We start from the raw sequence: 16,575 nt of genomic DNA, 5'->3' as shown, positions 1-16,575 counted from the left end.
AACACTGTTATTTCAAAAATGAATGGTGTTAAGTCATGTGGAAGTTGTAAACTACGTAAACCATTAGTCACATAGGCTCAAATGCATCACAAGAACAATTTTAGTTAATTCAGATGGAAACCTGCGTTAAAGCTTTACCTGTGAGTTGGGCTCCTGTCAAAGCAGCACTGCTTGCATCCATATTGAACTAATGCTGCATGGGGAGCTGAGGAAAGGCTGCCAGTAAGAGAGCTGCTGTGGCGATCCAGGACACTTTGACATTAATTGCCAACAAAATGAATAGCAAGAAAAAAAAGTCTTTAAAGGCACTGAAAATTAGAAACAACAAACGTTGCTAGCTATTTGTAGAACCTGTAAGTCTCAAACACGTCCACCATCGTTAAACCATTCATGAATCTACATTTCTTCATTCCTTCTGAAACATCAGAGTATAGAATCCAGTATAGAATGTTGGCAGAAAAATCAGTTTAGCTGACATAATGCTTGGTATACCGACTGAACAAACACTGGGAAAAACTATGCAGTGGGCTTAAGCTGCTTTTCTAAAACTCAAGCTCATTCTGTGTTTCTTCAATAACTCGTGCAACAAGCAGTTGCTGGAAATCCTCAGCAAAGAGCAGAACCAACCAAGCACAGCTCCCAGCATCGCTGCACCTTCAGGAACTGCTACCAGAACAAATTCTGAGGGATATTGGATGACTTTTCAATAGAAACCATCTACATCCCATTAGTATTTTTTTTTTTGGTAAGGAAATGAAAAGCATTCTTTATATTAATACCAAGAGAGACATCTGCACTGCCTCACTGCTTTCAAACCGCATACCTCAGGTAACAAACGCCTTACAAATTGTCCCCAACTTCTAACACATGTAGTTGTTTTCCATGCTCATATTTTAACCGAGGTATGCTGAGTGCTTTTTGGCATGTTTGGAAAGAAAGATAAAAAGTCTCAAGTCTTAAGTAAAGCCTTTCAAAGCTAAAGGCTCCACTGCCAAAGGAACCACTTCATGCCCTTGCAGCTTTACCTTCCTTATTGGTAAATCTGCTGCTCATTTTGTGGTAAGCATGATAACAACCAGATGAGCTGGAGGAGAACTTTCTGAACAGACCCAAGAGCAAGCTTGGATTTAAAACCAGGACGCTGAAAATCAATATTCACTGAAGAGTTAACAGCGTGCAAAGGCTATGAGCAACGAGTTCATTTTGTTCTGGGCTACTTAGCAAAGGGATAGCCAAAAATTGAACCAGATGGAACTCATTCAGAAGAACTTCTTTCTTCCCATGGCTCCCCAGGCTGCAGTTATCAACCTGAGGATAGCAAGCATGTGGATCATCAAGATGGAGCTGGTGCTTGAAAGAAGTGGCACGGCCTAATGGCCCGTGAGAAATGATGTTTTGATCCTAACCTGGACCTCAGTACTGGGTTATAAACCATCCTTGTATCTTGTAGGAAAAAAAGCTTGTGGGATTTGCCCAAGATAGAATTCAAGCATTCTACTGACTTCTCTCTTTGATGATGATCTCATTACCAGTTCTTGTACATGCATAGCAAGCAGTTCTAACCACAGTTCTTTTGCTGGTTTCAAATGCTGTCGATACAAACCAAACAGTATAGAGCACTGAAGTTTTAAAGCACATTTGTTTTAAAGCACTCCATTGAGAAAAGCTATTACTACAAAAAAACACATCAGGTTAGTTCAAAATACTACTTGGTACTTTGCTGTAGGAAACCTACACCAGAAAAATGAAGTGAGCGCTTTGATTTGTTACACACAACTCACAGTGTGTGCCGTGAATGAAGCAGGCATCCCATGAGCCCCACGCAATGCCCTCCTGGCCTGTTCCGCTGCACACAGCTGAGCCACATGCAGGAAATCACCTCCCAGCCTCTCTCTTTGCTTTCATTAACAGCTCACATTCAAATCACATCCATCAAGCCTCACAGGATTAAAGAGGCACAAGCAAAAACCCAGGAAAACGTTATCAAATGTTCAGGTAAAATTCCCAATTAATTGAAGCTGATTATTTAAGCACTTAGTTACAAGAAAGGAAAAATAACCCTGTAACTTAAACACAAGTGAAAATAAAGGTGCAAAGTTTAAATGCAGGAAAAGGAAAGAAACCTTTTGTTTGCTCTAGTTAAATTCCTGGCATTGCTTCTGATTTTGAAGCAAGCACACCGGCTGTTTTAGGATATTGGTATCAACTCCTGGAAAAAGTGAATTCTAAAATCTTATTTGCCTCAATTATCCAGTCTGTTATAATCCCTTTCAACATCCGCCCGAGATGCTACACAAAGTGCTCTTTACTGTCTTTCTGCATTTTATCATGTTTAGAGAGCACAGCTTCAACCTTTCTTGTTTACAATTGCAAAAGCATAGCAAGTCCGAGAGCCACGGCTGTGCCTGCCCCAGCTGGCAGAGGGCACCAGCACCCAGAGCTGAGCAGGGGATCGGGCTGCATGAGGACAGACAGCAGGAGGTGACAGCGGCTGCACCATCAGCTGCGTGGGGAGGGAGGGAGGACAGCAATAAGGAAGCTGTGGAAGAGAGGGAAAGGAAGAGGATGGGACAGAAGTCAGGCTTGTTCCATAAAAAGACTGTAATTACAGAGATATAAATAGCTTGTTGAAGCTGAATTTTCATTCATTCACCTACTTTTGCTCTATTAACCCTAATATAGAATCACTGTTTTGTTCTGTATGACACATCTGTACATTGCAGGAAAAACATCCTTGGATTGTAATGCACTTGCCTAGAAATTATTATAAAAGATTTTCTATGCAGAAAAAATACAAGGATCTGATTTAACAATCGGTCAGACCCAGAAATTATAATAGGAGATGAGAACAACGTATAGGAGAATTTTTGTGCTGCTGTTCTGCAGTCAGCTCTGTCCATAGGAAGCACTCATGCACTTTCCAAACCTACCTAACCACCTATTAGTCACCCTACAAGTGCTTTGGCTGGATGAACCAAACTCCCTCGGTTCTTATCTGATCTCTAGGCGAGGTGCTTCCCGATGCCAGCAGGCACGTGACTGCACTCTGCCTGAGGAAATGTGGGTCAGTAAGCACACACCTGGCTACTGGGGTTGCCTGCTCTCCAGGGACGGGCAGCAGCATGACGTGGAGTGCTGGGCTGTGTGCAGGCACATGGTGCAAGTGTTTGAATTCCATCATGCTCACACCAGCCTTAGAAGATCAGCACTGAGTCCAATACACATCTAGCAAAACGCTCTGTGTCTTACTGCTATGCTGAACAGCACTGAAAATGTTAAACTGATTTAGAAGGCTGACAGACACATCACAAATCAGCAGCCATTAGAAGGAAACGTCTTCCTTCAAAAATAATTAATCACCCGTTGTGTTTGAGTATAAACACTCAGAGCTAGCAGGCGGGCGTTTTGCTCAGCTGAGCAGCAGCAAGATGGACAATCACATTTTGCTGCTTCTGAGCTCGGGTAATGCTCACAGCCAGAGCTGGTGATGCTGGTACCCAGTCCCCCAACACCCCTGTTTGCCCCAAGAGATGGTCAAGCTGGATGTGGTTAATCAATAACTTCACGTGGCATATTAGTGAGCCCTTCAGCCAAACGGCATTTCCAATGAGTATCAAAGTTCAGCAGATCCACATTGTATCAATATCATCCCTCTCTTGCACAAGCAAAGAGAACTTCTTCATTTTTGGTATTTTAAACAGAATGTGTAATTCTTGTGTGAGCCATGGGAGGCGCAAAACTGAATAGCACCAAACAAGATTTCATGACAAGAAGGCTTTTATTCAGAATAAAGCCGTATCAGCCTATGTGTTGCTCCCTTGTTCTAATTATATAGGACAGAATCTATTTAAACTGCCAAGTTAATGACTTCAAATTTGATCAATAGTCTCTGTTTATTCAGCCCAGCACCACTGACAGTCACCAGGGATGAACAGCAAAACAAACAGCCTGGCTGGGGCAAATCCATGGCCGAGGTAGGGCGAGTAAGAAAAAGCAATCCACAACAGCAAATATCCTTTGATTTAGCTGGGAGGTGCGGAGGGAAGGCTCTTCCCTCTGAACACACTGAGACAGCCTGATCCCTTTGTGGCCATACGACATTTATCCATATTATTTTGCTAATGACCGAGTGGTGAGCTGGGAGCTCAAGCATAACTAACAGCACAGACACAGAACGAATCCAAGCCTTATCTTGTACCATCTAGCTATGTTAAATATTTCACATTTGTTTTCAGATTAAGCCATGGTAGCACATGACAACAAGAAGAGAGCAGGAGCAGTAAGCCTTAGGATTGCATGCAGTAACTTCCCCCATCGTCACCATACCCACTGCTGAAGGAAATTTGCTTTGGAGAGGCTTGGAGAAAGGCCGGAACCAGCGCCTTGAGAGCAGGATGACAAATGTCCTTGACTAAATCTGCTGCCAAAAGATGCGAGGAATGTTTTAGTTACAGACTAGCTTCAGAGAGCAAAATAAAAATAGAGTTTAGAATGAAAACAGATAGCATACAGCGTGCACATAGAGTTCTAGCAAAGGCGTCTTTAAATGAAAAAGAAAAGCTTTGCAAAATCAGTTTCTCAACAGTGGCTTAACAGCAATGTATATGGAAACCCTCCAGCAATTTTTAAAGAATACCTTTTAAACTATCCAATAAAGGAAACTCCCTTGCTAATCCCAACCTGAATCTGCAGGCTGTGATTGTGATGAAAAGGCTTCACTGCACGACTCTGACCAGGATGTTTACCATTTTCTCAGCGCTATGCTTTCATCACTTTGCCTGCAACACGGCCGCGATTTGCCTTGTACAAAACACTGGCATCCATTACATCTATAAAAGATAAACCATTGCTGCTGAGATACCTCAATCAAAGGTCTTACGAAAGTAAGATGGAAAAGGTGTCATGCTTCTTCCTATCCAGCCTTCATGTATGCCTTTCATACCCCGACATGACTCTCCTCCAGTGACAACACTCGGCTGCTGGATCACATACTAATAAAACATGAAGTTCTCCTGAACAAAACGTTCTTCTCAAACCACTACATAAACACAACCAAAGTCTAAAATGTAATACTTAGAAAAACAACACGTAGAGACAGTCGGTTCTGTCAAAGCCTACCAAGTTTGCTCTCCATTTTAAATTGATTAAATAGGTTCAATACATTACATTTCGCATGGATGGTTAGCAGTGCTAACACTCTACATAAAATGAAATGCTCTGTGAGGAACACTCTCACTAGGGCTGGCTCTCACAGTAATTTAGTATAACAGGGCCTAGCAATTTCACTGAACAGCATTACAAAAGCCATCTCTTCACAGTTCATAACACAGAAGCTCCTAGAAATACCTATTTCTTCGCGATGGACTCAGCACAGGGAGTGCAGTGGGAGACAGGCTGACACTTGGTTTACAGAAGCTGTAGAACTTTCTTTTTTTATTAAGAAGGCGGTTTCTATTTATCAAGGAGTCAAGATATTAAATGCAAACCTTTATTTCCATTCATATCACTAACACAACTCACACACCAGGAATCTGATACTGTCCAGGCGCTGAATGACAAACTGCTAGGGAGAAACAAAGGAGAGCAAGATTTAATAAACAACTTTCATAAGAAAAACCCATAAACAACATTTCTCTTCCTCGCTAAAATAAACTACGTGGCATTAATTTGAAGTGATAGCGCTGTACTTTTAATTAAAAAATGCCAGTAGGAGGTTGATGCATTGTCTGATGCTGCAAGCAACACGCTCACAGGACGCAGATGGATCCCTGTGCAAGGAATTAACACACAATTTCATCTGGGTTAAAAAGCAAAGCAAAACCCTTAAGTCAAAACAAAAGTATGCAAGGGGTTATTACAAGTGATCGATAAAGTCATCTGGATGTTTCTCACAGAGAATATCAAGCTCGAAGAAACAAAGAAAACCAAAAGAGACAATGCTGGGAGAACAACTCTGGTTGTTCAATTATGAGATAAATGAATGAAGATAAACTTACTGTAGGTAGGTGGTGGTTTTGACACACACAGGTCCTTCCTGTCCCATCCCAGAGCTGCTCTCCCACTCCTGCTGACTCTCTCCAGATCTCCAAATAAAGAACCTAAACTTATTTAGAGGAGAGCGAGAGGTGTGATTCCCTTTGCAGCCTCGTTATATCACTTCCAGTCTGAAAAGAGGCTTAAGTCTGTCCCTTAATTTCATTCATCAGCCTGATGGAGGAGACAGCAGTGCCCTGGCTCTGAAATGCACGGACAGCTTGGTGTGCCAGGTTGCACTGCTGAACTGAGGATCCACCAACCGCTTAGGAAACAGATCAGCATCAGCCTTCTCATCTAGAAGAAATCCCCACAGAAATTTTTGCTGTGTCCTTTTCATCTCTTTTAATCTATGCTACAATTCTTTGCTGCTATCATTAAATAAAAGAAGAAAGAAAAGCTCTACAGCTCCACAGAGGCATCTGGAAGCACGGCTGTCTGAACAACTGGCAGCTGCTCTGCAGCACAGAACCACCTCAGGAACAAGCAGGGCATTTTGGTTTTCCTTGCTTTAATGACTAAGAGAAAAAAGCCACTTCATCCCAAGGCTTCTAACATATCTACCCACCAGCCCTATGATGACTATTTCAGTCACGTTTACACCACCAGCATCATCTTGAGCATCACAGATTACTCTGATTCCTTCTGCTGGTTCCAAGTCTGTTTTCTCTCTGCACGTGTGTATGATTTACATCCTGAGGCAATAGTTAAAAAATAAAAAAGGAAAACCGCTACTATTTTTCAGCTCAGCTTTATTTCCTTTTCTCCCCACTTCTATCCAAAATAGTTCTCATCTATGCCCTAGTTCAGTTTGGAAGTAGCACACGCAGACTTGATAAGCATCCCGCGAAGGAAATGCCTTGAATTGCAGACTACTTACAGCACATTTTCCCAAGCAACTTTTTATAAACCCCATTTGATGGGCGCTTCGCTAATTCCTATTGAAGTTTATCAAAACATTACTTGTAGACAAGTCAAATTACCTCTGTGATTGAACAACAACAAAAAGATCACTTGCACCCAAGCTGAAGCCAAGCTGTTGGATTACACAGGAGCATTAGTTATTCTGTTACCAAACAGACTTTTCTAATTCTGAGAAGGTATTTAATTTTAGACTGAAGAACGTAACACATGCAGAACACCCATGTACACGTTCCTTTTGTCTGCTTGAGTCTTGTCCTAGCCCAGGGAAAAGAACTGCTAAGGTGGCCTGGTGACAGCAGCACAGCTGTGATGCTCTGCACCCTGTGTAGCAGTCAGGGCCAGCTGTGCACCTGTGCTATCGGCCTGTAACAGCTGCATCTCATTCATATGGATTGGGAAGTCTGTTAACGTTCTGTCCGTTAAGATGAATGTTACAGTATGTGACGAATCATGAGCACCTTTTAAAAGCCAAATTTACCTCAGTTGCATCACACAACCGCCAAGCTGAGCAAAGGCGTGACGGTTTGCAGTCGCACCCTTTTGTGCACGGTGGGCCCTCACTGCATCAGACATCTCTGCACTGCATCAGACATCTCTGCTCCCTGCCAGCTCCACCGATCCTCCTGCAGCTGAACCACAACGTGCTTCAGTGCTCATCTGTAAAATGGGAGGAGTCCAACAGAAATATTGTCCTCTTTGCTCAAAGTATTTCAGGAATAGGTTAAATGCATTGCCAGCCCCTATGGTGTAAAACCTCTTTGTGTAAAAAGATTCTGAGATGAAAAATTGGTTTTCAGAAGATCAGATTTTCAAAATCCCCAACGCTTCAGGCTTTTTGTTTCGTTTCTGTTCCCTCTGATCTGTTGCTTAACAGGGTATTTACACACATACGAGATCATAACATGCTCATCATAGTGCTTAGCTTGACACGTTCCTCTCTGCAGACACTAAAGAAAGTTGAGAGAATGCTTATAATTCTGCTGCTATAATAACATTGAGGTCAATATCATCCCAAGATATTGTCCAAGTTATTCCTTCAAAGGCTGACAGCACACCTCTACCTTATGCTGAGCTGCTCAGCTCAGAGATTCCCACATCTGATAGGTTCTCTGCCATTCACGTTAGAAGTTCCAAGAAGCCTTGTTTCACAACGACATGTCCATTAGCCAGGCTCACACTTGTTCAATACAACATCTATACCTTCAGCTTCTGAGTTTAAATGCAAGATCCCACATTCTTACAAAAATACATGGGAAAACCCCAAACACATCAGCTGCAAGAATAAAGAACAAAGTGTCCATTGGAAGTCTATCAACCACTGCAAATCTGAATCAGACTGAAACTCTGCTTTTCCAAATAGTTCACTTGTGAAGGAAAAAAATAAATCAACAATCCACAGCACAATCCATACACTCAGTTCCTTGTCAGTCTGGGTTTTTCTTGTTCATGCTCTGCAGTAAAATGGAACATGCTTATTATAACAGATGCATCCACTGAGCGCATGGAACGAGGCACTGAGTTCCACCCCACGCTGGGGACATGACATGGACTGCGGTCAGGGCTGGAGGAAATGAGATCAGAGCGATGCTAGCAGTTGTCTTCAAGCTGAAATAAATGCAACTATCTTACAGGAGTTCTGACTTTTGAAGAGAAAAATCACAGTGGAGAGCTTCTGAGAGAGTATCTTGGAAATTAAGGAGATTAATTAGAAGAACAAGTTTTCTACAACACACCCTAATTTAATTTTGCAAAGTAAACGAGAAAGGGAAACTTTGAACTGATAAGAATACATGCATTTTACTGTAGTCCAATGATTAGAGAAGATAAGCAGATTTTGATGGAAGACTGAAATGCAAACACATGGAAAGGACAAATAAAATGCTATTCCTTCCAATTCACTCATTAAAAAATGCTATTTTATTCCAAATACTAAAATGTACCAAGGCGGACCCCATCAACTTGAAGGAAAAAATGGCAGCTTCTTCACAAATATCATTATGCACTAGTAGTTAATGCTGAAGCAAAGATGACTGCAAGATCAGAAAACATCAAGGCATCACTGAAAGAGAGACATCCAATCAGCTTCATGTGGGGCTTCTTCACAACCTCCTGGGAAAGAAACATCTACTATTTGAAAGGAAATAACGATCATGGCTAAACTTGAACTCTAGAGAGGCAATTCAGGAATACTCATTCCTGAGGCATCCCAGTGGTCACTAACACCAGAAGTGAGTCATGTGGACTAATGTCACCCTTCCTTCTTCAACACATAGCAGCGTATACTTAAGTGACAATAAGGAAACAAAGCATAAAACAAAGCTGTAAGGCACACCTGATTCCCCAGCATTTCTTACAGCCTTAATGGCACAGTTTGGGATGAGGAGTGAGGTGCACAGAAGCAAGGTGCAGCTGCAGGAGGTGCACACAGCTGGTGGGGCGAGTGGCGCAGTCACCGCATTGCAACTCCCCAACAATCCAACATTGTTTTACCCCCGGACAGATGAACAAACTCCCCATTTAAATACATGCTGTTCCATTCTATTACTATGCATAATAGTGTCCATATTCTGAAAAAGAAGAAAAAAAAAAAAAGGATTTTTCATGGGGGAGGGGAGAGCAAATGAACGGTGCTCTGCCGGCTCTGTCTCTGCACTGTGAACTGGGTAGCCTTGGGGATTTCTGCCTGCTGTGCTTAGTGTCCTTGACAACAAGCCAGTTTGAATTCTGGCCTTTAACTTGACAAAAAATGACTTAGTGAAGAGGAAGGCATCAAGCTATTACAGCCCTGTGGAGAGATTCTTTCTAAAACAGCATGCGAGCTTATTCTGCCAATTCAACTAGAGCGTCATCACATTTATCACCCAGCTCCAGGATCCCCAAATATTCCCAATGTAGATCCCAGTCCATAAGAGAATATTTGAAAGAAAAACTCCCAACGCTTTCCCACTGTCCTCTTATTGCATTGCATGACTTCCACCAGGATGACAGATGGAAATAGGAGAGGAACACACCCAGGAATCCCCTTCAAAAACTGCAAGCTTTCCTTTCCAAGAGATATGAAACAAAGTTTATAAGCAGTGTAACATGTTAACCTGTGACCAAGCACTGGCTCATCTTTAGCCAACCAACAGGCAGGTTTCTCCTGCTGTCACGTAAATATTTAGATACATCTTTTACAAATGGATACATACCAATAAACACCTACAGCGAACCTTGCTGCGGGGTTTAGGAAATCACCGTCTCTCTCTTTCTTCTTCTTTTCTCTTCCAAGCTCAGCTCCTCCCAACAGAAGACAACACATGCTCAAACCCCAGCTTTTCAAAGTCCAGCCCTTCAGCTTAAATTCTTGATAAAGACTCAATTTCAGCAGCTGAAGTTGCACAGATGTGCTCATAATTCATCTTCGGGTTTTCCTCCACCAGTTCCCTGCAGTGAGTGACAAATTCCTGGCAAAGGGGCGGTCAGCAGACGAGCAAGGAGATAACATCTTAAGTTATTGCAGCAGTGCCTGCAGGAACTCATCCGTAAGCATCTGAAACATCATTATCTGAAAGCAGCACAACTTCCCCACTACCAGCAGTAACATGAGTGCTTGCATTAAGCAGCTGCATGGCTAACTGCAGGCTTTCTAATGTGCTGGCTAAAGAAGGGGAGATGGTATCGAGGTAAAACTGCAGGGAGTTGGTCAGCTGTATTGCTGCTCTCCCCATCGATGCCCTGCTGTTGGCAAGGGCTACACTCGAGACCTCAGCACGTACCCTAATGCCTGCACAGGTCACAGCAGGAGAAATGTCACAGTGGCTGTCAGCAAGTATCCTGAGACTTCACATCTCCCTGACACGTTCGCCCACCCAAAGCAACTTGCAGTACAGGAAAGAACAAACCATTTCCAGATCGTGGCACTACAGCTTTGTTTCACTTTGGGACCATAAATCAGCATCAGTGTTTGGTTCCCAAATGCAAATTATCAAAGCACTAATACAGATAAAAGCTTTCAATGATATTGCAGAACCCGGTCCTTCTCACAGTAACGTTTTTATCAGTTCGGGAGATGGAAAAAGCCATCACAAAAAGGTCTCATTGCTCACTCGCAGAAAACACTTGCTGACAGAACAGCCTCTTTTCCTAAAACCTTTGTTAATATTCTCTGCACCCAAACCTTACATGAGTTTCTCTGAAGCTCACACACCTCAGCTTCACAAACATTCTATACTGATTTCACCTTCTCTTCTCACACCAATCTTCCCTATCACACTATTTCAACCAACCGAACAGGGCAGCCGAGTGAGTATTTAAGTCTGGAACCATAAATAGCAGCAAGTAATCTAACCAGACTAATCCAACTTTAAACATGTCAGCTGGACTTGCTTAAAGTTGGGCGGCAATCCAGACAAACCTCCAGCACACACAGTGCCAAGGCCAGCAGCAGAACCAGCCGCAGTGCTCCCGCTCCTATTGACCTGCAGGGCACTGGTGGCTGCTGCTCTGGTGCTGTCAGTAGGTCGGGACCAGCAGAAAACATCCCAGCATGAAGCTCACTTCCTCACTGGGAGATCACTCCATTTTACAGCACGGAAAGAGTAATGCTACAATATTTTATAACACGATAAAGCCATTTAGGGAAGAGGATGAGAACGCTGTAAGGAATTAAATAAGAAATCATTAAGCAGCTCTGCAACAACATTCCAAATTACATTCCTTTATATGAAGGCACCCAGTTTGAGAAAAGAAAGTTTCAAGTTAGGAATAAAGTAGTTATTGTTTCTACTTTCGCTGCCTGAGGGAACGTTCATGCAAACTCCTTTTGGAGATGTAATTTACTTCCACCAGGACAATGGTGCTGGCACAGCTCGGACGTACTGGGAGAGACAAAGGCAGCAACTCGCAGCCCACCCGCCTGCTCTTGCTTCCCACCCCAGCAGCCCAAAGATGCCAGCTGTCCATGGCAAGGGCTGCTCTCCCCATGAAAGCAAGATTTTTGTTTATTTTTATGTGAAGTTCCCCTTGCTCCGTGCCCCAAACTTCCATGCCATTCCTATCAACAAAGCCCTGTGCAGCCACAAACACAAGGGCAGACTAAAATGGCCGGCTGGCCAGCCTGGCCTCCTCTCACACCAGCACCATCAGTCTGCAGCCAGGACTCTTTCTAACACAAAAACATAAAACTACAGACAGCCCATGAGCTATTTACTACTTTTGATATGGAGATCCCTGCATAGATACTCATTGTTTCTGAACACGGGACATAAAACTGTCTGGGTGGCCAATATCAGTGCTGCTATTGATCAGTCAGTTAACTCTGCTGACTCGATCAATACTACATTAGTCATGAAAGGGAAGCGTTTGTGACACTTTTTAACGTATGCCTTCATAACGAGCTTAAGTGTATTGCTTTTAAAGAAACATCATATTTTACTTTGTACTTGAAGTCACTTCATTCTTTAATGCTTTCCTTAAATTACCAGTGAATGCCTGTGAAACAAACCCAAGGCAGCCATTTATAAGCACTTTGCAGACGGGACTTCCCTAAGCTGTTCTAAGTACAGGGAAATGAAAGTGGGGTTTTGGATACTTCCCTGCACCACCTCTTTGCCTTTCTTTGCCTCTGCTAAGCACAACTGATCCTCCAGAAATCAAACACTGCCTGTGAATGTGCTCACCTCACATAAACCATGCACTTCCTCGCCACCTTCCTCATTCCTCCTTGACATTTCTGACATTGAATCGCCATCCCTGGATGTGTTTAAGAGCCGTTTGGATGTGGTACTCAGGGATATGATTTAGCAGAGGGTTTTTAGAGATAGGTTACTGGTTAGGCTGCGGTTGGACTTGATGATCTTCAAGGTCTTTTCCAACCTGGGTAATTCTATGATTCTATGACATCAAGCTCTCCTTCCTCTCGCCCTCCCTTCAAATCCTCTACAGACACAATGACAAACAGCGACCCAACAACCCCCCTACACTGGGGCTGCCAAGAAGGAATGCCATCCTTAAGGCTGAGGAATGACTGCACTCTCCTGTTATACCAACTGCTGCTCTTCTGCTCAAGAATCTGCTTTGGCCATCGACACATTTCCATGGGCTGAATTTCTACATGAGGTCCTCTCCCCCTCCTGCTCCTTCTCTGAAACCATTCATAACATTTGAACAAATGCTTTTTCCTTCCCCATCTTTTCTCACTTCCTCTCCAGCATCAGAAGCCAGACTGCTCTTAACACCTCTGCTGCAACAGTGATGAAAAAGCCATACTGATGAAGTCAGAACACAGCCATGAGGTTTTCTGGTAGAGAAGCTGCACACTTAGTCCATTTCCTCACAACCTTCCCAATTCCATCTGCAAGTTACCCGGAACAAGAGCAACTCTGAGATCCAGCACAATGAGACTGCAGTTTTCATGAGTAGTTCTAGGTGAAATAACAGTATGAGTAAGAAGTATGTAAGCTTTGGAGTTGATAAACCCTTTGGAACTTCCCCCAGGGAGCAGTGACTGCAGCAGCAAACAAAGGTTTTAGAGGAGGACATCAGCTAAAAAAGGGATGTGCTTCACAAAGGCCCCGTTGCCTTTGGACCGCATTCCTCCCTGACCCAGAAGATCCTGAGCAGACTCCTCAAGCACTCACAATCCCATTGCATTGTTCCCATCTCTTTTTTGAGTCATCTGTCACGGCCGCTCTACCCCGCTGACAGCACGGATACAAAGAGACTACAGATGTAATGACCAGTCCTACCTTCCTTTGCCTAGAACTGCTCCCAGCAGCGAGACAAGGCCATAAGCACCCTTGGCTGCTCTGTCACCAGCAGTGGTGAAAGCAAAAGGAACTCTGCACATACTTTTGGAGAAAGCAAGATATAAGATTCATGAGCCTTGAGTTCCCTTCCAACCTGGGCCATTCTGTGATAGGGAGAGACGAGCATGTTTGAGGACACAGGCATTTTAACCCATCATCCAAGTTACCTGCAGTTGTATCTGTTGGTTTATTTGTTTTTCATTTCTATACAGAACGTGTCATTTACCATTTCACTTCATTGCAATCTGCATCAGGGTAAGACTGACACCACCCTGCACGAGATGCAAGATTTTTTCTAATACATTCACATAACTGAAATGCTTCTAACGCGCTGCTTGTACAAACACCATGCCAATAAATAAGGAAAAAAAGAAAATGATGCCTTTAAAAGCAACAGAAAGATTCAACCACCATTTGCTTCCTAACACTCACAGGCACCTTCGGACTGAGCGGTATTCACACAGCTACTTTCAGTAGTGCAAAACAAATGATTTCTAATCACAGGAAACACGGCGCAGGTAGTAGATTGTAACAGAAGACTTTGTCTTGAATTAACACCACTCAGACCTCCCAGCAGCAGAAGAGATGAGGAAGCAGCAGCCACCATAGCTGCAGTGCTTTGGAGCAGGTAAGTCAGCCCAGCAAACCTCCAGCCACATTGAGGATGCAGCATTTCCTAACAACTCCAAAGGGAAACCTCTCCCAGAGCAATTCATTTCTGATGGAACGCAGCAATTTCTGCCATCCCACCCAGGTCACATGCTTGTAAAAACCTAAAATACGTTTGAGCAAGCAGAGTTCTCCAATATCGTTAATTAAAACAACAAAAAAAAGATGAGTGAGAAAATCCACCGAGTTGCTCAATAAGCTGCAACTTCAGCCTCTTGCACAGAGCGCTCTCAGCTCGGCAGGAATAGCGCACGCTAAAAGGCAAAGAACACTTTGATGCTGCATTCGCTCTTTAAAACTAAAACCAACAGCTTCTGTTATTTAAATGATACCCGCCTGCACCAAAGGGCTGCGACCACAGCACAAGTTACTCAACTGCCTGCATTGTTGATTGACTTACTGGCATCCAAATAAGGCACGTTAGTGACTGACTGGACATTTAGCACACGGCTGCACAGAACTGATTTCAGATCAAACATCGTCTTTGCACCCTAAAAATACTTCCAGCCTTCTCCTGTCCAAAAGGATTTTCAGACTGATGTTTTCCTTCCCAGCTGCAGCCTTCTAAAGCACGAGCAGCACAGGATCAAGGAAGGATTAAAAGCAAACCAGGGTTTTATTCTGAAGAGTCGCTCCTGACTGATTGCAGTGCACACCAGAAGCAAGTTCACCTGGAACCGGAGTTCACCTCGTGCCATTTTCCTCATTGTTTGGCAATATCTCACACTCCCACAACCACAGCTCCATAAAGATCAATACCAGTACCTGGGTCTGAATGAACCACAGCACCCAGATCTCCAAGCATCCACCTGTTGTCTTTAAAAGGTCAGATCGGGTCTTATTTATTAATAATTCACCCCATAGCCTTAGGAATCAGAAGCTGTGCCTCTTCCCATGAGGAGAGCAGCTCAGCATCAGCCGGAGCAGCTTTCAGATCTAACCCAGACCTTGGAGGGTGCAACATAAATTGGTTTATTCATGTGTGCACACAGAGCTCGAGAGGAGACACGGAGCGCAGCGGTTCATTGGCACCTTTGGCTCAGGGAAAGGACTGCAGGAGTTGGGTTGGGGAGAGGAAGCAAGCGAGGAGGAGAGCAAGAAGGGAAACAAGGCACACAAAATAAGACAAAGCAAAACCACTCAAAGCAACGAGACGCACACAGAGAGAACAACGGGGCTCTCCTCAGCAAAGCCTTGGAGCCCAGCAGAGGCAAACGAGACGAGCAGAGGGTTCGTTCAGAGTCCGCCGGCAGGGAAAAGGGAACCTGAGGGAACGGCGGCTGCACTGCAGGGGGCGGGTGGGAACCGGGAACCGCGAGGGGGAAAAGAATAATAATAATAATAACAACAAGGGAAATTAACAGCAATAACTTGGAAACGCAGCAGCCCGAGCTGGGAATGGGGGAAGCGGAGACAAGGAGCGGGGGAACAGCTGGGCCCCGCCGCCACGGCCCGGCCTCCCCGCGCGGCCACGGCCGGCCCGGCGCACAGCGGCCCGCCGCCCCCTCCCCACAACCGGCCCCTCCGCACCGAGCGGCGCCCCGGGCCGCGCCACGGCCCCTCCCCGCGCCGTTATTACCTGTGAGGCGGATCTTGATGCTGGAGCCGTTCCGACGCGTCCCGGGGTTCGACATCGCGCCCTGCGGCGAGATCAACCCGCGGCCCCGCGCAACCCCATGCGGGCCCGCTCAACCTCCGGCCGTTCTCCGCGCTCCAACCGCGGCCGGACCCGCCGCCGCCCGCCTCAGCCGCCGCCAGCCCGACCCGGCCCGGACAGCGCCTCCGCTCCGCCTCGGCCCCGCCCCGCGTCTCGGGCCGTGACGTCAGCGCCGCCATCTTGGGGAGGTCGGGGAAGGAGGGGCCGGGTGCTGAAGGAGGAGTGCGGCGCCCCCTGGCGTGGTGGAGGACCGCGGGGCGGCAAGGAGGGGGCGGCGCCTTACGAAGCGGCTCGACCCGAAGCCGCGCATCTGAGACCCGGGCAGCAGGCTCCTCACGTGTGTTACTTCGGACAAAATACACCCACGTGGCTTTTCCGGGTGCTTTTCCCACCTACCGGATCCAGAAATATGCACCAAATTAAGGCGCAGTTGCTTTAGATGCCATTTACTGACACGGATACCTCCAGAATTATCCCATCGCCCATATTCTTCCCTGAGAAAGT

At 44.9% G+C, this 16,575-nt stretch overlaps 1 protein-coding gene across 2 annotated transcripts in view; it reads right to left on the bottom strand.

Annotated features, from left to right (window-relative positions):
• The window catches only part of SMURF1 (SMAD specific E3 ubiquitin protein ligase 1), a 43,213-nt gene extending 26,998 nt beyond the window's left edge, over positions 1 to 16,215 (bottom strand). For both annotated transcript variants that reach the window (XM_072349020.1, XM_072349021.1), the window contains exon 1: positions 15,994 to 16,215. In XM_072349020.1, coding sequence (XP_072205121.1) covers positions 15,994 to 16,048 — 55 coding nt within the window. In that variant the 5' untranslated portion in view covers positions 16,049 to 16,215. The remainder of the gene's footprint in view (positions 1 to 15,993) is intronic.
• Between the last annotated feature and the right edge of the window lie 360 nt (positions 16,216 to 16,575).

Source organism: Excalfactoria chinensis, chromosome 14, assembly GCF_039878825.1.
Source record: "Excalfactoria chinensis isolate bCotChi1 chromosome 14, bCotChi1.hap2, whole genome shotgun sequence".
NCBI classification, from domain to species: domain Eukaryota; kingdom Metazoa; phylum Chordata; class Aves; order Galliformes; family Phasianidae; genus Excalfactoria; species Excalfactoria chinensis.
The sequence above is the reverse complement of the archived record's forward strand: the minus strand, read 5'-3'. Positions and strand labels throughout refer to the sequence as shown.